The sequence below is a fragment of the Cyclopterus lumpus genome, chromosome 17, assembly GCF_009769545.1.
Source record: "Cyclopterus lumpus isolate fCycLum1 chromosome 17, fCycLum1.pri, whole genome shotgun sequence".
Taxonomy (NCBI): domain Eukaryota; kingdom Metazoa; phylum Chordata; class Actinopteri; order Perciformes; family Cyclopteridae; genus Cyclopterus; species Cyclopterus lumpus.
The window spans coordinates 11,053,196-11,077,957 of record NC_046982.1 but is presented as its reverse complement, the minus strand read 5'-3'; the positions used below and the strand labels follow the sequence as shown (position 1 = coordinate 11,077,957).

The 24,762-nt window shown below is 40.0% G+C and overlaps 2 protein-coding genes and 1 long non-coding RNA gene across 5 annotated transcripts; 2 read left to right on the top strand and 1 right to left on the bottom strand.

Moving 5' to 3' along the window:
* Positions 1-33: 33 nt before the first annotated feature.
* pgpep1 (pyroglutamyl-peptidase I) lies at positions 34-6,023 on the top strand. Of its 3 annotated transcripts, none has more exons than XM_034556260.1 (6): positions 34-533; positions 2,307-2,499; positions 2,954-3,006; positions 3,242-3,358; positions 3,490-3,722; positions 4,714-6,023. In XM_034556260.1, the coding sequence occupies exons 2-6, from the start codon at positions 2,469-2,471 to the stop codon at positions 4,928-4,930; spliced, it is 651 nt and encodes a 216-aa protein (XP_034412151.1). In that variant the 5' UTR covers positions 34-533; positions 2,307-2,468; the 3' UTR covers positions 4,931-6,023. The 3 variants fall into 3 exon arrangements, with proteins under 3 accessions (XP_034412151.1, XP_034412150.1, XP_034412149.1); XM_034556259.1 differs by having other exon boundaries at positions 2,272-2,499; XM_034556258.1 differs by having other exon boundaries at positions 2,254-2,499.
* On the bottom strand, positions 2,510-7,262 carry LOC117746921. Its single transcript, XR_004611366.1, has 5 exons — positions 7,161-7,262; positions 6,249-6,319; positions 4,751-4,890; positions 3,463-3,642; positions 2,510-3,334 (listed from the first exon to the last, which is right to left on the bottom strand). It is a non-coding gene; the product is annotated as an uncharacterized LOC117746921 (long non-coding RNA).
* Positions 7,156-24,601, top strand: LOC117746916 (regulator of nonsense transcripts 1-like). The gene is made up of 24 exons (XM_034556255.1): positions 7,156-7,516; positions 8,014-8,147; positions 8,826-8,915; positions 9,840-10,007; positions 10,123-10,303; positions 12,314-12,475; positions 12,909-12,993; positions 13,263-13,361; positions 13,914-14,022; positions 14,476-14,635; positions 14,847-14,965; positions 15,215-15,379; positions 15,710-15,824; positions 16,023-16,166; positions 16,306-16,519; positions 17,749-17,866; positions 18,122-18,278; positions 19,166-19,308; positions 19,519-19,693; positions 19,943-20,024; positions 20,218-20,379; positions 20,490-20,758; positions 21,055-21,174; positions 22,090-24,601. The coding sequence occupies exons 1-23, from the start codon at positions 7,352-7,354 to the stop codon at positions 21,169-21,171; spliced, it is 3,333 nt and encodes a 1,110-aa protein (XP_034412146.1). The 5' UTR covers positions 7,156-7,351; the 3' UTR covers positions 21,172-21,174; positions 22,090-24,601.
* The last annotated feature ends 161 nt before the right edge of the window (positions 24,602-24,762 follow it).

Below are 24,762 nucleotides of genomic sequence, written 5' to 3'. Positions count from 1 at the left end.
AATGACGTTGGTTTCCGGTTAAATTTGAATAAGGGGCCGAACCGGTCTTTATTGCCATGGAGACTTTGGGTAAACTACAAACAGTGCAATGCATTGTGGTTTGATGTCATAGCATAAAAAAGCTCAGGGTCGCCAAAAGAGAGCAGAGACTGGGCGGGGAAGGTGTAAGAGACGAGGGCCGAGGAAAGAACAGAGGAACATGCCTTACAGAAAGTATTCCTTCAACTAAGGCACGTTTAAAAGACTTGAAGAATATAATAGAGTATGACAATGAGCTCTAGATATTATATTTGATTACATACGTTTAACACACGCGTTTAATGTAATCTTGTAGCCTGCTACTCCATAAAACAAGGCTATAGGATCCGGAGCAAGACGTACATCGGTCTTAAATTATTAAGTTGATAACCGAATTCATATTTTTATTCCACTTCATCAGCCTTCCAACACTAATGCGAACGCCTCTTTCTCCAGCTCTTTAAGGATCCATGGTCACATTCAACCCTCACACAAGACCAAGAGAATGAAATGAGGTGATACAACGTCTCAGTGCTCTGAAAGTGTTTCTGGAGAAGCATACTCTAGAAAAAGGGAAGGAAACAGTGACAGTAGAATGAGGAAACCATGTGTTTTCTATGATTGAAATTATCAATTGGTTAAATGGCTGGTGGATCTTGCGCATATCCATTTATATAAATTGTTCCATAATATTATAAATATTATATTATTATTTTCACAATGATGAATGGCAAGGCTGTGAAATCTCAGGCATTTAAACCTATGCATTCCTTCTAATAAAATTCAGAAATAAATAGAACGATATAAAATAGAGTGCACATCATTAATTAAAATACAATAGAACAGAACATAATAAAACAGAGCTTTGTATAATAGAATATCACATCCTAAGAGAACAGGAAAGAATAGATAGAATACAAACTGAATATTACAAAACAGAACAGAACATAATGGAACATTATATAGTAGAGCATTACACATAGAGAATGTAATGAAATAGAATAGAATAGAAAACGAATAGGTTCAAACCATTATAGAATAGGACATTATATGATAGAATAGAGCAGAATATAAAATAGTAGAATATAATAAGGCATTATAGAATAGAAAGAAATTAAGACAAATATATATATAGCACACATCCAGTAAGCGTTGTATAAGGCATTGAGTCCGGCCCTGTGTGGAAACTAGAATATTGTTATTCCGCTCAAACACAGCGAGGACGTCAGCAGACTGTCTGCATCAGCACCACGGAGCAGAGAGGGCATCATTAGTTTCCATGGCAACGCTGACATACCAAGTGACGCAGGCGAGATGGAGAGAGGAAGGTGAACGGGTTGAGGGAATAGAAGGGGATGTTAGCAACTGCAGTGCAGGTTGTGTAGGTGGTTGGCGGAGGTGGTATGTTTGTGTGATGTGATTCAGAGGCAGAAATCAATGTTGATTCTGTAACCGTAGAGGCATGAATGAAAGACTTTTGTTTGAACCATTTACCACAAAAGACTCTTGCAAGGAGAAAAAAAACTCCACCCTATGGAGAGCATATTTTCTTCAGTATGCCAGTTTGGAGCCACATAGGGTGCAGTGTCCAGAATGTGTGAGTCATTTCGCAACTAGGGTGTGGACTGCACCGCAAAATGAAATAAGTGGCTGTTAGGTGCTATTAGATTATCGCTACCTTCATGACAACAAACTGGGAAGAAGGTTAGTCCTCTAAATGTAGGTAATGGAGTGTGTCAAAGGTTGCGTAAGATACAACTTCCCTTCCTCAGCCAGAGAAGTGTCCTTTGACTTTAACTCCCCTGAGGTAAGCTAACAGGGCATGCATGTTCAGCAACGCCCTGTGTCACTCTCACGTTGTTACACTGGATACATTGACACCTGGGAGCCAACCAGTAAAACCACTTATCAGCTCAACTGGAGCAGCTGGTTGGTGGTTAAATGCTTAGGCTGTATCAACAGTTCTTTTTGATGGAGGGGAGGTTGTTTTTCATTGGCTTCAGATGGCTACTCACGAGATGGCTTCTATAACCTTTAATCTGTGAAAGCAGTGCAGATGCTTGCTTTTCATTTTCAGCACACACATGTCTTGAGTTACATTATTTTGCATTAAAACAGTTGGATTAAAAGGATCAGGTTGCATCCTCTCCTGTCTTCTGTCATGTATTGTGCTGCATGTTGAAGAAATACAAATTCACGAGTCTTCCTTTGTTGATTTGGTTTCTCACTTCTTAGCCAAATGTTTTACTGTAGGAGGAACTGCTGTTGACGATTGCATGCCCATCCAGTAGATGGCAGTATGATCCATCCAGATCTGGTGAGCCACTTCCTTTAAGCCCTGAGCCAGAAGATAACAGCAGCAAGCGTACACAGTCCTGGGATTCTTACATGGGATATTTCATCCCCTTTTTATACATCAATGACAATTCTCGTCATAACAACCAAGGACAATGGCAAATAAGAAGAAAGTAATAGTAACAGGTGAGAGGTTTTAATTGGTGAAAAGATTGGATAAAACAAATATGTTTTCATTGTCAATGCAGTGCTGTTGCAGCCCTTATAGTTTTCCATCTGTCTGAGCTGCACTTTAATGGTTGTATTCATATTGTAAATATGTAATGACACTGATGTTTTGCAGAGAGTAATGCTGCAGTCAGAATGTTTTTTTATGCGCTGGTTTTAGATAAGGGAACACAGATATGCATTAGAAGGAGATTGAATAACAATATGTGTCATCTGTTTTTGCTGCTTAACTGCGAGAAAGAAATAATTATTTGTCTCTGCTACTACTGCAATTAATGTTTAACTTGCAACCTTTGGACTTTGAATTACGAGTCCTTTTTTTACATCCACCCATATAACCTATGTCCAAATGAGATAAGCATCTTCACTGACTTTATTATTTACTAGCTGCACTGTGTCTCTTTGTACGTAGGGTTTGAGCCTTTTGGAAAGCATGCGGTGAACTCCAGCTGGGTGGCAGTACAGGTAATCAGTATCCAGGCTGTCCATTTTTAACAAAAGTTCCAGTTAAGGACTTTGATCTAAATATGACATTTAAATAGGGAAGTACATTTCATGATTACCAAAATACACTTAAAGTTGATTTATTTTTATATTAAAAAAATCCCCACCTGATTTAAGGGGTTGTAATTTTGTTTCATTGTGGGCATTTAAAACCCTTTAAGACTGCGATTTTAATAAATATGTTTCCTGTGCTCAGGAACTGGAGCGATTGGGGCTGGGTGAAGCAGTAGACCTTCATGTGTGTGAGGTGCCTGTTGAATACCAGGCTGTTCAGGGCATACTGCCGTCTCTGTGGAAAGAGCACAAGCCCCAGGTATTCAATACAATACATAATACTGTACATGGGAAGCCCATTTTTCCATCAAAGGTTGTTAAAATCCATCAATCAATAACAAAATGAAAAATAAACTCTGCCACCTCTGTATTTTGGGGTGTTTTGAGCAGCTGATGGTCCATGTCGGTGTTTCTGGGTTAACCACCACTGTCACTCTGGAGCAGTGCGGCCACAACAAGGGTTACAAGCGCCTGGACAACTGCAGCTTCTGCCCAGCTTCCCAGTGCTGCATGGACAGCGGCCCCGACTGCATACACTCTGTCCTGGACATGGATACAGTCTGCGGAAGGGTCAATGACTCCGGCCTCGGGGTCACTATTTCTGTATCTAAGGATGCTGGACGGTAAGTTATATGATTTCCACATGCACCTGTACTGGTCACAGTATGAACAGCACAGGTGTTTCTAATAACATTAGTGATAGTGCTTCTTTAGTTAAGTGTCCAAGTATGCCATGACAGTGGGCCAGTGAGACAGCATGCACAATACCAGGGCCGTGGCCCTACGTGGAATTAATTGATGTTATTAAATACACCTGTGTTTACCCTGCAATGCCATGTCAACATTGCTCCTGAGAAAATGTCTCTAAATTAAAGCAGCTGAATGGAATTCAACCGTCGTTCATTTGAATATTTTCATGTCAAAATGTCTGCTGAGAAGACTTGTTGGTCTCAAACTAAAATGGTGTCTTGTATTGTTTTTAGACCTGTATTCTATCATAAAAAACAGAAAGGAAATACAATAAATAAATAAACAAGTTGATTAAATTAAGTCTGTGGTAAAACCACATGATCATTAAAAACAGTAGAGCTGCTGTTGTTATTCTCTAAACAGGGAAATATATTAGTATAATGCAGTAAATGATAACCTGATTCCCTTTATTCAGCCACATTGCATAGCTTCTATATTCACGCCTGTTTGGCATAAGACCGTGAACTTGTTGTGTCTGTACTTGTAATGACTACATTTAGAGAGGTCTGTTTACTTTATTATATATTAAATATGCAATAAGTTTCTGGTCTTCATGCTTTCTGGTCTGTAGAATTTGGTTTCAGTAAGTTTTCTGCCAACATCTTTCCCTCATACAGATCCAGGCCTACGGTTACAAGTAGACAGAAGGTTTCACACTGAATACCTGGCTGCAAATGTGCATAATAATTGAGATTGTCTTGTGACTCGTTTTGAAATGTCTTGGAGTCTTAACAGCCTTTACTGTTTAGCAAAGTTGGCTCATAGCCTTTGTCACATGCATATCCCTTTAACTCTCACGTCTGTTTGGCCAGGTAGAAATGTGATAATACAGACTTTACTTAACCCGACATCCTTCCTGGGCAGGTATCTGTGTGACTACACCTACTACACCTCTCTGTACCTGGGGCAGGGCCACTCTGCCTTCATCCATGTGCCTCCACTTGGAAAACCCTACAGCAGCCAGGACCTGGGCAGAGCTCTTCAGGCCGCTATACAGGAGATGCTGAAACTGCTGGAACTGGATCACAAACACCACCAGCACTGCAATCACAAGCACCAACACCAGCATGAGCACTACTGAGTTCTAGTGCGGGGAGTGATGACCCGAGATAGTTCACCGTTAGCTCCAGAAATTAATGGCATGAATTTCCTGTTGTCTAAACTGGGTGCTTTTAACTGTTATATCAATGCCAATTGTACAATTGTGAAGGTTTTTACAAGTTTGACTACAGCATCTGTTTATTATAGACCTGGTCTGGGTCTTTGCATGAATGGGTTTGAATGTGTGTGCAAGAGTAGTGGGCATCTATCTGTAAGTGTTCATGTCTCTACAATTCTGCCTCTGATAAGACTGTGAAATCATGTGAAAGGGGGATTTATCTGACTACATTAAGATAGAATAGTAGTATTAACAAGGTAGTAGCTGAAACTACAATTTATAAATGGTGATACATTGTGGGAACATTTACGGTTTAAGTCACATCCTCATGTTTTACGCTGCCATTCCCTTGCATTGGTTCTATTGCTTGTATTTGCACCAGATAAATGTACAGATTCACACTTCTAATGATTTGTTTGTCTCAGGGAATATGTTTCACACACAATCAATATTAAGTAATTTGATCAATTTAATATGTCTGTCCTATGTATGTTGTGCAGCTTTGCAAGTCAAAGCCAGCTCAAAGCTGAGTATAATTAAAACATTTTTTTATTTGTCCATGTCAGTGTGAAATCTTCAGCAGAAATATTGCTCACACTTGTACTGCTTTTGAGTACATCTAGTTTTATTTTAACTCAACTAAAAAAGTGTTGTTCAGTGCTTACGAATGATTTCATCATTTACAAATGACTTACAGCATTGAGTAGTTTGACATGCTTATGTTGCCTTTTTAAGTTGTCTGAATTCTGTAATTCAGGCTTCTTACCAAGTAAGGCCACTGACTGGAGACAACTAAAGACTTGTGGCTATTGTCCAGATGAAAAGCCAAGCAAGACAAAAAGATTTCAGTGATTCCGGTTGGATTAGGATGAAAAGACAACTAATCTTTGATTCAGTTTTTTTTAAAGACTTTTGATGTTAGAAAAGTATGATTTTAAGTCTGTGATTTTCCTAAGACATTGAGAATGTTCGTGCAGCGAGGTGTAACACAAAATAAAGAAACTATCTATTGCTTTGTCGCGTGTAAAGTTTTCCAATGAACACCTTCATATTTGATTCATTTCACATTCCTGTGCAGGGTGAGTTATGGTAACACTGCTTGTTGTACATTCTTGTTCGACAGACCTGCTGAACTTGTTCTGACTGGACAGATCCGTATACAGCAGAGTGAAAGAAACATGATGTTGCTGATCCGCTTCTTTTTTTTGTCTTTGTTTTTTTGAAAATCCATTTTAATCACCTCTCAAAACTTGAGGATTTGAAAGAGCCTCTGAGCTGTCTTAACTTGTTCGGATGAGGACAATGATCCGTCTGTGAACATAAACAAGAACAATTAGTTTCAAACAAGTATAAGTATCATCTAAATGATCATAAATTATCAAAAGATTACCAATCGTGTTATGTGTTAAATCTGAAGGTATACCTGCTTGGTATAACAACATCATTTAATAAAAGATAAGATTCAGAATGCACTGGACAAGAGTATAATGCACAACAAAAATCTATTGTTTAATAGAAGTTGTCAGACTTTTTCAGGAGGCCCAAAATGTGTAGTGAGCCCATGATCACTAATGTCATCATAAAACCCATACAGCCCTTTAAATGTGCATATCTACACAGATTGTTCCCACATGGGTACACATACAAATGTATTTTTATCTCTGCTTTTCCTTTCGTTGCTTAGTTTTTTAACTGTATACCTGTGATATGATTTATGGGTGGATGTGTTATGGATCATTATATTATATATGTTGTGTATACATTTACTAAACTATGAAATGTTCTTCTATTTTTATCATGTCCTTTTTAACAATCTGGGCAGGGACAACATTATTATGAAATGTGAAATAGAATAATTAATTTGCAAGGCTTCTAGTATAACTCTGGATCATTGACATGTTTTCTTTATTTTGATCACTGAGCATTGGCACTGTCGAATACAAAAACGTAAACATCTTTAAATAGGCTTCATATCTCTTTAACCCAGTTTCCACATTTGTTGCACTTTTGTTTATTAATGGTTAGACTAATATAATGATAGAGAGGGACTTTTATGACCACGTAAGGAATCAATGTCCCACATTAAATTCGGCTCACGTACAGTATGTCTTCTATCCTCCTTTACTTCCCTAGCTTCCTACAGATGACTTACTGTCGGTAGTGTCGGAGGAGGAGAGGAAACGAGCGGGGGAGAAGACAAACGGAATGCAGCCGTAGTCGAGGCTGAGATGAGTTCTCTCATCATCGCCACCGTGCCTCGGTTATTCAGTTCCTCCTGGATTAGCAACAGTTTGTGGACTAGTCGCCCGTCCGGGTGAACCCGCCACGAAGAAGGCGACCGACATGAGTGTGGAGGCGTACGGGCCGAGCTCGCAGACTCTCACGTTCCTCGACACCGAGGAAGCCGAGCTGCTGGGAGCGGACACCCAGGGCTCCGAGTACGACTTCACCGACTTCACCCTGCCGAGCCAGACCCAGACCCGGACCCAGAGTCAGCTAGACCGCCAGGTGCGTGCGGTTGTGTGACACCGACGCGTCTCCTCCGGTGTTGACATGACGTGAATTAGCTCACGTTAGCTCGCAACCCCGCTGGCGTCCTCCGGGTCGCTCGACGACGCCCCCCGCCCGTCACAGCGCGTATTCCCGGTTACCTGGTGAGCAGGCTAGCGTCTGAGCTCCGTTAGCTAGCGGACAGCTAGCATGTCAGTGCATGACTTTATTGACATACAAGAGTGTCAAACGCACATAACGGCATATTATACCGGCATTTATGTGTACTAAATACAATACCCGCGGACAACAAAAAATCAGAGATCAAATAGGTACGGTCAGTGAGATTTTGCTGTCAGCAAACCGTTTGTTGATGTGCAAAATAGGACCATGCACAGTTTGATGCGTCTCGTTGACTGTCAATCGTATTGTCTATCTGTGATCCTTAACTGCAAGTTTAACCCAAACAAAGTTGACATTTAGTTTCCTGCATACGCCTCTCTCCATCTCCTCAGGTGAATGGCCCTGACATACTCCAGAATGGGGACGACTCTGTCATAAAAGCCAGTCAGCTGCTCGCAGAGTTGAACTTTGAGGAGGATGAGGAGGACGCCTACTACACCAAGGACCTGCCTCTACATGCCTGCAGGTACCTTTTAAAAAAAGGACCAGACTAATGTGACTGGTGCCGGAAAAATGCTCACTTGCTATGAGTTTATCCCGCATTGTGTTATTGCATGTTTGCAATTAGTAATGGTTGTTGTTATTTAATATAATTATTTAGCCCCCTTCTTTATACTCAATTGAGTCTCAGTGGGTTGTGGGCCTTTTCTGTGGACCATAATAATCCACAGAAAAGTGTAGTTCAAAGTAAAAAACCTTTTTAAAATTACAAATATCAAACTTTTCAAATCATCTATAAAAAGCTCAATATGGACAAAATGAAAGATGATACTTTTTGAACAATCCCTGCCGCTGACTGCCTAGGCATACCTTATTGTCTCAATCAGCTGATTGTTTTATAGAACAAGTGATGTATCATTATGTCTTTCACCAGCAGATCAGTAGCCAATGCAAATGTTTAAAATAAATTTCTGCGATGATCTAATAATGTTGATGTATCAACGTTGCAGATTTATTGTTTCTCATTAATATTATATATATATATTAAATATGTTTAAAGTCCTTACCATCAGCTACTGCAATAATCCAAATTGAGTCAGTGTTGTTGATTTATCAAAAGGTATGTGCTTATTGTTCTTGTTTTATGGCTCTTAACAGTAGTGCTTTGTGTTTCTTTTTTAATTTTGACTCACTTCTATTTTAGTTACTGTGGTATTCATGATCCAGCCTGTGTGGTCTACTGCAACACCAGCAAGAAATGGTTTTGTAATGGCCGTGGAAACACATCCGGCAGGTAAGATACAAGGACTTATCCGTGTTGGTGTACTTAGCTAAATGAACTGGAAGAAGGTCATTTTACAGATACAATATCATCAGTGTTGTGCACAACGACTGTGATAATGAGTTTTTGTTGTGTTCAAAAGCCTCACTCATAAATATGCAAGTGGTTACGAGGAGTTAAAAACAAAATTCAAAAAATGTTTTACTTACTTTTGAGGGCTTTCTTCTTTTTTGTAATTCAACCTATTGAGCCAAAGGACATCTTAATTAGATTAGTTTCTTCATTAGGTTCTCTTTTGAATCAGCCTGGTAATAAACATGAAAACATCAGCAAGACACGATTAATTTCTGTGAATGAGAGGAATACCTATAACACCTGGTCTCCTCTTACACATAGTTCAATTTATACAGAAACTGAACATTGACACTTAATTGGCAATCAGTACTCAGTCATGTAAAATTGATGCTGCCTTTTCCACGTCATGCTCTGGTAGTTGTGACACTGTAGACTGCCGTTGGACAGCTCGGGCAATAAATACATAACACATTTGATAATAATGTGAACCCACTTACAACAACTTTAATGTTTTATTATTTAAAACTTACTTATTTGGCAGTAAGCTGGTTCTGTGTATTTATTATCTTTTTTAGTAAACACTTATTTGGCAAAAAAAAAAGCATTACGCTGTATCGGTGTAGTCTTAGAGGTTGTATTTGTATTTTTAGGGGTTGTAATTATATAATACAGATTATTTATCCTCAGTCCGTTTTAGATATATTCGAATATTATAATAAAATCTATTATCAAAATAATATTTGAATAAAATCAAATTTTAAGTACGGAAGTATATATAATGTACAAAACACCCACATCCTATACAGGACTGTTGTTTTTTGCCTTTCCTCATTGTGGTGCATTAATTCTCTTCTCTTTTAGCCACATTGTAAACCACCTGGTGAGAGCAAAGTCCAAGGAGGTGACCTTGCATAAAGATGGCCCTCTGGGGGAAACAGTGCTGGAGTGCTACAACTGTGGCTGTCGCAATGTCTTCCCTCTGGGTTTCATCCCTGCCAAAGCCGACTCGGTAGTGGTGCTATTGTGCAGGTAAGGGGGCTTTTTGTGTAGCTGACCATGCACACTGACCTTCCTGATGATGGGGCAATCAAGGAGAATACACACTTTCCAGTTGTTTAACATTTGTGTTTTGGTTGTAACGCAGGCAGCCATGTGCCAGCCAGAGCAGCCTGAAGGACATCAACTGGGACAGCTCACAGTGGCAGCCTCTCATCCAGGACCGCTGCTTCCTGTCCTGGCTGGTGAAAATCCCTTCAGAGCAGGAGCAGCTCAGGGCTCGTCAGATCACCGCCCAGCAGATCAACAAGCTGGAAGAACTCTGGAAGGTATGGAAATGTAACCGTCGTAGTACCCACCCACATTGCACAATGTAAATATTCTTGACCTGCCTAACTTAAATTTGAGCATGGGTTGGGCTTATTTAAACAGTGAACCAGATATAGTTGGGTTTGATGCATATAGGTTTACTGCGTGTCTGCTGAGCTATTCTGTTTGTTTCACTTCCTGTTTTGTGCCAGTGTTTCTATTTTTTTTGACAATTTCCTGCTGTGTACATGGAAAATAAATAACAAAACTGTTGGGTATTGTAAGATTTGTTCAAAGCTCCGGGTCCCGTGGCCGCAGGAAATTCAGGATTCAATGAGTTAAAGTTTAACAATATTTAATGTAAAAGATAATACTCATATAGCGTTCACGATCGTGGGGCCAGAAAGGAGAAACTCTCCACAGACGGACTGCAGCTCCCAAGGAGCAACAGCCCGGGGCTGTCTCGAGTCTCCAGACCAGTAGAACCATGTTCCCCAGCACAAATGGTCGTTAGTCTGGTCAAGCAAATGAATTCACATCTAAAGGTTAGTTCTATTGGTCAGTTCAAAGGATGCCGCCGTTCATCCGCTAAGCTAATTAGTAAACCGGCGGGGTCAAAGTGCACACATCTGGTCAGGGACAGGAAGTTCCCCGTCAGAATAAAACCTACTATCCTGCCTTCAGAATAAAAGCAACATATCAGGTTTCAATCGGCATCCATTTTAACTATTGTCTAAACAATAAAACATTCTTTCTCATGCATCATACAGTTAATCATTACATGTGTCTTTAACAAACAGAATAATAAAACAGTGATCCTCTCTTATGTTTCATAATACATTCCTCCAGAATATTCCTCATAATATCCCAAATTATTATCATAACTTTCTTTATGTATTAATTTAAAACATAAACTTCTCTTATTTACATGTGCAAGTATATATAAAATCCACTACAACTCAACAGTATATGTGACTATGTGCTCATTTTTACAGCAGTAATTTTACCTTGTCATAGTAGTAAAAGCACAGATGTCGCTATTACACATTACCCCTATATTAGCTGCTCTGCACTGGCTCCTTGTAAATTCAAGAATCACATTTAAAATTCTTCTCCTCACCTACAAAGCCTTGATTGGTGATGCACCATCATATCTTAAGGAGCTTGTAGTACCATATTGCCCCACTAGAGAGCTGCGCTCACTAAATGCGGGACTACTTGTGGTTCCCAGAGTCTTAAAAAGTAGGATGGGAGCAAGAGCCTTCAGTTATCAAGCTCCTCTTTTATGGAACCAGCTTCCACTTTCAGTTCAGGAGGCAGACACAGTCACCTCATTTAAGAATAGACTTAAGACTTTCCTCTTTAATAGTGTTTATAGTTAGGGCTGAATCAGGTTTGCCCTGGTCCAGAGGGCACCCCCCCCCCCCCCTCTTCTCTACCTCCTGTTTCATGAATGTGTTTATGTAACTCTGTAATGCTGTTCATCTGTACACATGACATCTATTGCTTCTGTCCATCTGGGGAGAGGGATCCTTCTCTGTTGCTCTGCTGAAGGTGTCTTCCCTTTTTTCCCTGTCAAAGGTTATTCTCTATTTTTTGGGGGTAGTTTTTTCTGATTCAATGTGAAGTCCTGGGACAGGGATGAAGTATGTGTACAGATTGTAAAGCCATCTGAGGCAAATTTGTAATTTGTGATATTGGGCTCTACGAAATAAATTGAATTGAATTGAATTACCATTAACAATGGCTCTGTTCTATTAAAGTGCTGCAGTAAGCCATGACTGAGAGACAGTATTCACAACATCAGGACCCTGGAACTGAAGCAGCTAATTGGAATTCAGCCACCATTCACTGTATTACTCACACCTGTGCTTTTGCTACTGTGGCATGTCAAAATGTCTTTTGTGAAAAGAATTGTTTGAAAAGTTGAAATTTAGGAAATTTTAGCATATTATTAGAAAACACTCTGCACAACATCTATCCATATTTTAAACTCATTTTGTGTGATCGTGTGTGTTGCGTTTTGGTAGGTAAATCCCACTGCAACCTTGGAGGACCTGGAGAAGCCTGGTGTGGATGAGGAGCCCAACCATGTGCTGCTCCGCTATGAGGATGCCTACCAGTACCAGAACATCTTTGGTCCTCTTGTGAAGCTGGAGGCTGACTACGATAAAAAACTTAAAGAGTCTCAGGTAGAAAGAAAAATGGGAATTTCTATATGAAAACATTTGGCCTGTTGTAACACATACAAATGTCAAAATTGTCAATTTACAAATCTTCAATTAATCAACAAACGGATTCAGTTGAAATTAGTTTATTCTATAAAGCTGGAGTTAAAAGAAGTTATCTATGTTGTACTCCTTACAGCCATGCTGAATTACTTTGTTTCAATCGATATTCAGCTTTTCCCCCCATTGTTCTCTTACAAAAACTGTACGCTTTTGTTGTCGTAATCTTGAGTTAAGGTTGTTTCTGCTGTCATTTAAGTGTGACATATAATAATAATAATAATAATGCATTTAATTTATATAGTGCTTTTCATAATACTCAAAGACACTTCACATAATTAAAACATCCTAAAAGCTAAAAATAAATAAACATATGTTTTATGTTGCTTGCTGACAGACTCAAGACAACATCACTGTTCGATGGGACTTGGGCCTGAATAAAAAGAGGATTGCTTATTTCACTCTTCCCAAGACGGACTCGGGTATGTATTTATAGTTTTGCTTCAAGTTTCCATTGTTTTCATCAGCTTACTTTGTCTAAGTAATGTTTTGTATGTTATTCCTAGCACAATCTAAAATAAGTGAGAAAGAAAATCTATATTGACCCTCTAATGTAATTTTAATATTTGTATGTGTAGCTTTCCCTTGCAATGGTGTACCTTTTTTATGTTATTTTTAAATTCTGCTTGAACTTGTTTACTGAATCGAGTCATCTTTGTTGTTGTTGTCCATGTCATCTGCTTTCTTGTAGACATGCGACTGATGCAGGGAGATGAAATTTGCCTGAGGTACAAAGGAGACCTGGCCCCTCCATGGAAAGGCATTGGACATGTCATCAAAGTCCCTGATAGTATCCTTATGACTAATACAATATACATAGTGTATTCAACCAGAATTGACCCTTATTATTATTATTATTATTATTATTATTATTATTATTATTATTATCATTTATATTAAGTTGAATTTAACATGCCATCAATAAAATTATTTTTTAGTAACATCTAGGGGCAGCTATTGGGAACTACAACAATTCCTGCAAACGGTCTTCTTTACAGTGTTTTTGTAAAGCAAATTCTATATTTAGGTTTTGCTTACCACCTGTTAGTTAGTTAGTTAATAGGTCCAGTACTTGGGCAATAAGACCTGAGGCTGAATATCATCACAATCATTGCTGCATGCATACCCAACACTACTAAATGTTACTGAAATGTATCAATAACTCCATACAATACAAACTGACTCAGGTGAAGTGGTGCTTCATTGTTTTAGCACACAATGAATGCCTTATTGTCAAAGATTAATTTACTTGTAATTGTACTTAATTCCTATATGCACTGACCAATGGCTCACACATTACCGTATGCTGCCAATGTTAGTTACCTCTTCCTTGATGTACCAGATTATGGTGATGAGATTGCCATAGAGCTAAGGAGCAGTGCCGGGGCTCCAGTGGAGATCCCACACCATTTTCAGGTCGACTTTGTATGGAAGTCCACTTCCTTTGACAGGTATTCACTAGAAAAGCCACACGCTGTTGTCTTTTGATGTGATGTATGTGAGCAAAGCTTTATGTATCAGTTAGGTTCATCTTTAGTTTAAAATAAATAATTTTTACTTTCTGAGGGTCAGTCAGTCCTTTTGGGTTAAGTGTGAGCCAAAGTATACACACGTCAAGATATTCCAGCGTTGAACTGAGTGTCTACCGATCTATTTCCTGTTTAAGGTTATGCAATATGCATGTTTAGTGAGAGGTGGCTATTTCACTGCAGTGTATGAGCCCGAGCGACTCTGAAGCTTTTCAATGTACAGTTAACAACTTTAATCAAACAATTCCTTTTAACTTAACTCTAAATTAATACATTGATGTTTTCAGCTAATAGTTTGGGGCAGGTGATTTTAGGCAAATGTTTTACAGTTTATAACTTTACGTCGATATTCCCATCATCATCATCATCATCCAGGATGCAGAGTGCCCTGAAGACGTTTGCGGTGGATGAAACTTCAGTGTCTGGTTACATCTACCACAAGCTGCTGGGACATGAGGTAGAGGATGTGGTCATAAAGTGTCAGCTGCCCAAACGCTTCACTGCTCAAGGCCTGCCCGACCTTAACCACTCACAGGTGAGTTACAGACTGTAACGTCAGTGAGAGACTTCTCTATATATTTTCAGAGAAGTTAAACCTATGACCTACCCTACATTACAGATCACACAAACAACATACCATCATACAGCTCACTCATGTCCCATACATCTTTCCTATAGTGACTGTATGAAGCATTTTAGGTCTTTTGACCCCAGGGTTCACATTAATGTGGTCTGTTGTAATGCAGGTGTACGCTGTGAAGACAGTGCTGCAGCGTCCTCTCAGTCTGATCCAGGGGCCTCCTGGCACAGGGAAGACGGTAACCTCAGCGACCATCGTCTACCACCTGGCCAGACAGGGCAACGGGTAAGAAAGTCTTTTATTACTTTGTATGTATGTGCTGGTACTATGATAATATTTACCATCACTGTTTGATCTTTTACTCAACTTTTAACTTAACATGTGTCTTTTAGAATATACCGTTCAAGGTTTATTATTGATTGGTAGTTTAATGATTCGAATACATGTAAAAATATCTCGATCATCATTAATGTACTTGAAGAATGGTTTTGTTTCGTGTTATGATTGCTAGTATTGTAACTTTTGTTCCACCAGGCCAGTGCTGGTGTGTGCTCCCAGTAACATTGCCGTCGACCAGCTGACAGAGAAGATCCATCAGACAGGCCTCAAGGTTGTGAGGCTGTGTGCCAAGAGCAGGGAGGCTATCGACTCGCCGGTGTCCTTCCTGGCACTGCACAACCAGACCCGTAACATGGACAGGTAACGCATAATGGCTATGATTAATAACAATTTTCTTTTCTTGTGTGTGGTTTACTATGAGTACTACTGTCAGACATGCATATACTTGTATACACACCAGTCTAGAAAAATGTGTCTTTGAAAAATAAGGACATTTCCCAATTATGATTAATAACTTAAATTAGGGGTGGGTGGTAAGTCCTGTTAGAGCGAACGTTGGTGTGAGTTTGGGATCATCAGTTGTCTGAAATAAATCCAGATTCCTCAGTAACACACCTGGTTACAGATGTAAGTCTCTGCACTCAAGCACACTGTTGAACTCGCACTGTATAAAATTATTCACATCTGCAGTATGCCAGAACTACAGAAGCTCCAACAGCTGAAGGACGAGACTGGAGAGCTGTCCTCCTCAGACGAGAAGCGCTACAGAGCTCTGAGACGCACTGCTGAGAGGGAGCTGCTTATGGTATTAAGACTGAACTCAACATTATACTAAATACTTTCTAGTTTGTGACAATACGTCACCTTAGATTTGGTTATATGGTTAAGTGCTGAACAGTTCAGGCACTGGTTTGTGTCATGGTAATGGTTTATAAAAACTTTTGCAACAATTACATTTTCACTGTTCCAAAACATGTCTACTATATTCCTTTGTTTTTTCCAGAATGCCGATGTGATCTGCTGTACCTGTGTCGGGGCAGGGGATCCTCGTCTGGCTAAGATGCAGTTCCGCTCAATCCTGATTGATGAGAGCACCCAGGCCACTGAACCCGAGTGCATGGTGCCCGTCGTCCTGGGGGCTAAACAGGTATGCGCTTCATAAGTGAAAGTAGATCTGGAAAGTCTGTGTCCTCACCGCTCTGCTTAAACTGCCATCATTCCCCAGTTGTTAAGTCTTCAGTGTCCACAATTATTTATTTATTTTGTCTTGATTCTTTTCCCCACAGTTGATTCTGGTGGGTGATCACTGCCAGCTGGGCCCTGTGGTGATGTGTAAGAAGGCAGCCAAAGCAGGTCTGTCCCAGTCGCTGTTTGAGCGTCTAGTAGTTTTGGGGATCCGGCCAATCCGTCTGCAGGTCCAGTACCGCATGCATCCGGCCCTCAGTGCCTTCCCCTCCAACATTTTCTATGAGGGCTCTCTGCAGAATGGGGTCACTGCCGGTAAGATGACAACAACATCATTAGAATCAATTTAGTTAGACACAGTGCTTCTTTGCAGCTTTCTTGTAATTGTTTTCTTTGACAGTGAAGCAGCTCGCTGCTTTTGTCTTGCTGAGGGCCTCGTGTTTTTGCAGTTGAGTCTCGAGTTGAAAAAACTCAAAGCAGAAAAGCACCCAACGTCATTTGCGGGTTTTTTTCTCCATTGTCCAATCAGATGAATTTAGAGATATGCCTTCTTACGTTAGCTCACTTTTAATGTCAAAACTTTGGAATTAGTCATAAATCTTTTGTGGAGAACAATTGAGGCAAATTTACAGCAGATTTCTTTTCAGGCCATTTTTACTTTTCTTTCTGTTTGTATCCATCAATGTGTTTTTAATTGTTTTTTATTATAATGCGTCATCTGTAGTATTACATACAAACGAAGCTTGCAGATGATTCTGTCGGGCTAATTCCACTCAGTGTGCTTCCCTGTACATCAGCTGCACTCGTCCTGAGTCTTATCTAATAATAATAATGCATTGAATTTATATAGTGCTTTTCATGATACTCTAAGAAACTTCACATAATTAGAACATCCTAAAAGCTAAAAATAAATAAATAAGAGTAACTAAAATACAGGTAAAAAAATAATAAAAAAAATAGGGACTTTCTGAGTTGCTTGGACCCTAATAAAAAAATAAAAAAACAGTCACACATTAAAAGCAGTTCTGAACAGGTGGGTTTTGATTTGCGATTTGAATATGGAAAGATCAGTGCAGTCCCGGATGAGTTTGGGGAAAGAGTTCCAGAGGGAGGGGGCAGATATAGAGAAGGCTTTAGAGGTCCGGTGCTTGGTCCTATGTGGGATGGACAGGAGATCGGCATCAGAGGAGCGGAGCTGACGGGATGGAGTGTGGTGGTGGAGCAAGTCGGTGAGGTAGGAGGGGGCCTGATTATGGAGGGCTTTGTGAGTGAGGAGAAGGATTTTGTATTGGATCCGTTGTGGGACGGGGAGCCAGTGAAGGTTCTGGAGAACAGGGGTGATGTGATCACGGGAACGGGAGTGGGTGAGCAGGCGAGCAGCAGAGTTCTGGATGTATTGGAGTTTGTTTAGGATTTTGGAAGATGTGCCATAAAGAATACTATTGCAATAGTCAATTCTGGAGGTGATGAAGGTGTGGATTAAAGTTTGAATTAATCTCAATTAATTAATTAATTGAGTTTATCTGTGTTTGTCTCTCCGACAGCGGACCGTGTGAAGAAAGGATTTGACTTCCAGTGGCCGCAGCCTGACAAGCCTATGTTCTTTTATGTCACCCAAGGCCAAGAGGAAATAGCCAGCTCTGGAACATCCTATCTCAACAGGTTTACATTTTCTTGATCATTATGTTGACCTGATATTTGTCCTGCAATTTTATATCAGGCAGTAAACCTGAAATGTGTCACTTCAGTCCTGGCCTCACACACATGTAGCCAGTGATGGCACATTTACATAGATTAGTCTTAAGAGATATTACATAACTTTATGTCCAGAGTTTCAGTCGAGCATATTTAGCTTCTGTACCATGGCAAATTATATAACATGTTTTTGTCATGTAATAACCCTACTTGTCTTTGCAGGACTGAGGCAGCCAATGTGGAGAAAATAACCACAAGGTTGCTGAAAGCTGGAGCCAAACCCAATCAGATTGGCATTATTACACCCTATGAGGGACAGAGGTCCTACCTGGTCCAGTACATGCAGTTCAGTGGCTCCCTCCACACCAAACTCTACCAGGTAAAGTTACTTATATTTTTGAAGTTTAAATCTTGTATTGTGCACTTCATCAGAAAAAGTTAAAGCGTTTGGCTCCGTATGCAAGTGTGTGTGTGAATGTTAGAAAACATATTTGGGCACAGCGGTTCAAGTCTGAATTCTGACAGAGGATTGCACATTTCCAGACTTTAACATTATGTTTCCCATTATCAAGAGCAGTGTACAAACAAGTAGCAATTTCTAATTTTAAGCCAGCGCTGACCTTTCAGTGTTCAGTGGTTCAAATGATAAAGGTTTGTCAGCTGTTTCTATTTAACGTTAATTATGTGAGTTTTCTATTGTGTGTATGTGTTCTCTGCAACCAGTTTTTTGTACTTTCAGATTTTCTTGTCGGGGATTAACCTCCACTCTGTAACATTACTTACAAGGTGACTGTGTTTGTGTAGGTCCAACAACTCTTAAGACTAAGACGGAATGATGCATCATCTTGCGAATAGCATCATGTTGCTTTCTCTCAATCATCTGTGAATTCAAATCGATAATTTAAACATATCAACATAACAGTTTTGCAGGACGACCTTAAGTATTGGGATCAAGTGACTTGTGAAAAATGCAGTTTGCCGTATTTAGTAGGTTACAGCTGTTACTTCCGTGTGCCAGATACATATTGTATCAAATAGATGTATCGGATTGGACTCGGTATCGGCAGATACCAAATATTAAAGGACTCAGATCAGGATCTGGGCCCAAACAGTTCTACAGTAGTGGAGGTTGTAATGTCTTTTTTCTTATTTTTTGACTACTTTAAACAATATAATATTTGCAAAGAAAGCACAACCAAATTATTCCATAGGAAATATATTATCCCAAATGATCACTCAGTTTTTCCCACTGATGTCTTCCTGTAGGAGGTGGAAATAGCCAGCGTGGATGCCTTTCAAGGCAGAGAGAAGGACTTCATCATCCTGTCCTGTGTGAGGGCGAATGAGCACCAGGGCATCGGCTTCCTCAATGATCCCAGACGTCTCAACGTGGCACTCACCAGGGCCAGGTAGGACTACACAACATTAAACGACACAAGTTTGCATAAGCCTGCAGGGCCCTCTGTCTAATTTTTATAAATGTTTTGTTTTTTAATAGTCTTTTGCGCTGTGCTTTATTCTTGATTTCAGGTTCCCCGCAGTATTTTTTAAATGTTATTGTCAACACTGTTATTCCTATGCATCCTTAACTATAGCTTCATCTACTGCTTGTCACGTAGGTATGGTGTGATTATTGTGGGAAACCCCAAGGCCCTGTCCAAGCAGCCTCTTTGGAACCACCTGTTGAACTACTACAAGGAGCAGAAGGTCCTGGTTGAAGGGCCCCTTAACAATCTGAGGGAGAGCCTCATGCAATTCAGCAAGCCCCGCAAGCTTGTCAACACCATCAACCCTGTGAGTTTTGTACATACTGTATGTGAGTGGATTACATACTTAACTCGTATAGAACGTTGAAATATGGGTTTCTTAACTAGATCATGAACATGTTATATTCCTGTGGGGCATGTGAAGGATTTAGGATGCAATTCAAAATGTCCTTGTGCACTTAGAACAAGTACTTAATAGAAAACAGCGTAATAAATCAGTGAACATGCACAAAATAATGAATGTCCTAAAAATAGCACCTCTTCTTTTGTTTTGCAGGGGGGTCGATTTATGAGCACAGCCATGTATGATGCTAGGGAAGCCCTCATTCCTGGATCTGTTTATGACCGGAACAGTAACGGTGAGAAGTCACTAAAACAAAGTACTGTATCTGCTTGGGTAGTTTGTTGCAAACAGGTTGAATGTGCTTACTAAAGCATCTCAAATACAAAAACAAGAGCCATGTGTTTGGACGGGTGTGACAAAACTAGCTCTGCACACCACCGTATAATTTAAAAGGAAGTACAATTAACTTGTCCCTCTTTCCCCTACAGGACGGTCGTCCAATATGTATTTCCAGACCCACGACCAGATTGGTATGATCGGCACAGGTCCCGGTCCTATGACTTCCCTGAACATCCCCATCCCCTTCAACCTTGTGATGCCCCCCATACCTCCACCTGGGTACATGGGGCAGGTCAATGGACCCTCTGCAGGTGACGAAGGCAAACAACTGTAGACTAATACTAAGTGTGGAGTTCTTAAAGGCCTAATGTTCAGTTAAAGCTGCTATGAAACACGTGTAACAGCCCTCTTTTTCCTCAAGGTCGTGGTGGAGGAATGAAAGGCAAGGCAGGCAGTGGAGGAGGAGGCGGGGCTCGAGGTGGGCGTCAAAGAAACCGTGGCAACATGGGAAACCACAGTGGAGGAAATGGAGGAGCAGACCGGCGTGGAGGCCACATGAGTGGCAGCCAGACCAGCCAGGATTTGGGCTCCCAGCCCTTCTCCCAGGGGCCTCTGACTCAGGGCTACATCAACATGAGCCAGCCCTCTCAGATGAGCCAGCCTGGACTCTCCCAGCCTGAACTCTCACAGGTTTGTTCACTGAGCTGCCATCCATTGTGAATACATCTCAATGATTCATTTGGTATTTAAGATATGTTATGAAGTGCTAAGTAGGTGCACTTAATGAAGCAATATTGTTATAGTCTGTTTATTCATAGCAATCAGTATCCATTGCCAGGGCTGTTAGCACATATATTCCAAGTGTTTGTCCAGGTTTCCTCTTCAATTAAAGACTCCAAAACCACTTATTCCCTTTCTGCCTGGAAAAAAATGAAGGAGTAACTGTTGACTGCTCTCTTTCACTTTCTGTTTGTTCCTTTTTATAGGACAGTTACCTAGGAGACGAGTTCAAGTCCCAGATTGATGTGGCTTTGTCGCAGGACTCCACCTACCAGGGGGAGCGGGCCTACCAACACGGTGTGACTGGGCTGTCCCAGTACTAGACTGTAAGTAATTCCACTGTGGACTAAATAACATGACTCATTGACTTTGAAGAAGTAGTTTGACGTTTTGGGACATATGCTTATTCGCCTCTTTGCCAAGAGGTAACTAGATAAAAGCATTAATACCACTATAGGCTTCGGCTGTTGAGTGCAATTACATCTTCTGATTAATAAAGTGTTCTATCTAGTCTGTTTAGAGACTGGAAACAGCTGGCCTGGCTCATGTCACAAAATCCACCCATCAGCATCTCAAAAGTTCACTTAATTAACATGTTACAGGTAATTTGTTCGTTGTTTTATTTCTTATTATTTTTCCAGCTTTGTTTCCTTGGTCCCCAGCTGTTATTTCTATTACATTGGGTACATTGGGAAAGATCCCAAAACAGAGTCAAATTCCTTGCATGTGCATACACACTTAACAAAATAAAGCTAATTCTGATTTAGTTAATCTGAGTAAAAACAAAAAGTTTGTCATTCAGGGGCAGTTATGTGCTAGTACTATTTCTTGACTGAGACCAGTGACTTCCTGCAGTTTCTTCATGGTGAAGACAAGACTTTAGGAAGTCAGGAAGCTTCTGTCCAAGCAACAGCCCAGAGTAAACAAATGGGATGTAATGTGTTCATTTGGGATCTTTAATAGTGCGAGTAGGTGGATTTTGTTACATACAGGGTTCCCACTGATCCATCAAAAGTATTTAGTCAGTGGCGGGGATGTTCAGAACAGATGAACGTCTGCTAGCTAGCGACGACATGGAGTCCAAATTCAATGAAGATTGGCTTTTCAAATCAAGTACCAGGGAATCTTCCCATTTAACTCTTGGCAAGAAAGACAATGAGGCATTTTACAAAACATGGAACTGTTCCTTTTTAAATAGAAAGTTATATTTTCTATATACATGTTTTGTATTTTTCTTTCAGGTTGCTTGAAAGGAGCTAGGCCTGTGTGAAGCTTAGTTCAATGGCATTTTATTCTGGAACAAAAAAGAACAAACATGGAAACCTGTTTTCCACTGCTACAACCGAAGCACCACTGTGTGAAAGTAACAGGAGAGAGACCGTGAGAAACCAACCAATCACAAGAGTGAGCGCAACAATGGGAGTAGAGCTGGACAGGAGGAGAGCAAGAGACGAGCGAGTGTCAGGCTGGGGGAGGAGAGAGGGCTCTGCAGCTCACACGCGAGGACATGGCGAAGGAGAAAACAGTCGCTGTCGGAGCAGCGCTGTCGGAGAGACGAGACCTTCGACAGGTCAAGGAGGGTGGAAGGTCCGAACGTTTCTGGAGTGGGAGAAGGGGGGTGGCTGTGTCATCTTGTCCATCGTGCACCTTCTGAACCCTCTGGGATCTCCAGGCGGTATGATTGGGAATCTTGCTCCAAAAGCTGAGAAAGATGGAGAAAAAGTGTCTCACACAAATATCCTCCAAGCTAACGCAACAGGATGTGTTCTGTGACTTTGAGAGTGAGCGAGAAAATAAAAGAGGATACAACTCTTAAAGCAGTTGATTCGGCAACTATTCCACTTAAAGGCTTTAATTGAGGCTCTGCATTTGATCACATCTAAGCATCCAGGAGAGAAGAGCGTGAACACACTGTTTGGCTATTCAAATGAACTCAAAGGTGCTTGTGCTGTTGTGCCTCAAAGAGATCAAATGAAATAAGGATTACACAGCCGCGAATCATTACATTTTCTTTCTCAGCTTTGAGCTGGAAAGTTTTCTTAATAAAGGCTGTGTCTAAACATAATATGTGATGCAAGCTAGTGTTGTTGGCTGTCTTTTAAGGCAGGATTTCAAGGTAGTCTGCAAAGAACAAGTGGTGGAATTAGATTTAAAAAATATACATGTGAAAGAAAAACATCTTTGTCTCCAGATATGCACAGATCTTATTAGATCTGCTCCAAGGATAATGAGTATAATGAGACAAATTAGTTTTTGTTCTTTTAAATGTATATTCTTAGTACTGTAATAGAGTGAAAGTGAACACTATAACCAGCTTACTCTGCTCACCCTAAAGCCCCTAAAGCTTAGCAGACCCCTTGAGCATAAATGGCTAAATGCATCAAGTAAGCCAAATCAAGAGGGCAGTTATTCCCAAAGACTCCTTCTACAAAAGTTAAAAAAAACACATGAATACTTGAGATTCTTTATGTGCAAGTTACGCACCTGATTATCACAGTAAAGTGAATTACGAAATCACTGTTATGAAAGAAATCATGACCGAGTTGTCATGCCCATTGAGTACCTGCCACGACTACTCGGTACACAGGATGGTGGAAACCTTTAACGAGGTGATGTGTTGAAGAGAAAGTGATCATATATTTTACCATGTTAGATGGTAGTGAATGATATTTAACATTTTGGAAAGCCCCTCAAGAGGTTACATCTTGTACGTGCACTGTGAAATTTGGCAAAAAATAACTCTGAAGACACGCTTTGTTTTCTTGCCCTATTTATTTTTACCTTTTTGTTTTATTATTAATTATAGAAAAGTGGGAAACTTTCACAAGTAGTAGTGCAACATGTCATGGGCTGAACAGTTAGTTTGTGCGAAACTTTGATAAACATTAGTGACCATAGTGTTATGTTGTAAGTTTTCATTTTACATGCTTTAGATGGACACTACTGACGTTTACATTATGCTTGTTTTTATCACTATCTAATTTTATTATGAGGTGTACTAACTACTTATATTTTCATGCCATTGAAAAAAAATAATTGTCAAAACTGTAGTTGTTTTCATGATGAGCTACCTCTCCTCTCACCTGGTTGTCAGGATATTTAAAGGCTGGTTTGAATAAGCTTAATATTCAGTCATAAATACTTGTACAGAGCACTCGCTCAAAGTGCTCTGAACTACCGAGAAAAAAAGCAGCCACAGGGATTTCAATACATTTCTGAAAAAAATTTCACTAACGAGCTATTTTACGTGTTTTCATCCCCATAATAATGAATCACTAAAAAAAGCAAGTGAGGTTTTGGCCAACTTCAGCTGTGCATCTTACTGCATAGGACATTACAATATTTACACATTTTCTCTATGACTTTGTCTGCAGAGAAGTATCTATTTACACTCAATTTGTGTAACATCCTATCTGGATTATATCTTTATTACTAGTTAGATGCACACGTGTTGACAAATTTAAAGTCTTCAAGTATTATAAAGAAGATAGAAACATACCAATAAATGACGACCACATCCCTCTCCAACACATATGAAGTAGTTTGTGCATGTCCTGTGACTATAGGGTAACTTTTTGAGTTGGATGTGTTCCTATTATACAAATCTTTGTTTGGCTTGTTGCTGTTTAGAACTGAAGTGAAAGTTGTGTCTGCACTATTTTGTGTATCTGCTGATTAGATGTTAGTAGTGATACAATTATGCTCACTAAAATAATATAAGATCATCTCTGCAAATTAAAGTTTGCTTATTTTTTTGCTCCTTTGTCTTCACTGTGTTTCACTCGTGTTGCAGGTGGATGGACAGACTATTAGACTATTATTAGCATGCAATTCTCTCTCAAATCGGAACTTGCAGTTTTAATAACAACAACATTGTATTACAGCTGCAGTCCTAAATGTGCTGTCGTATGATT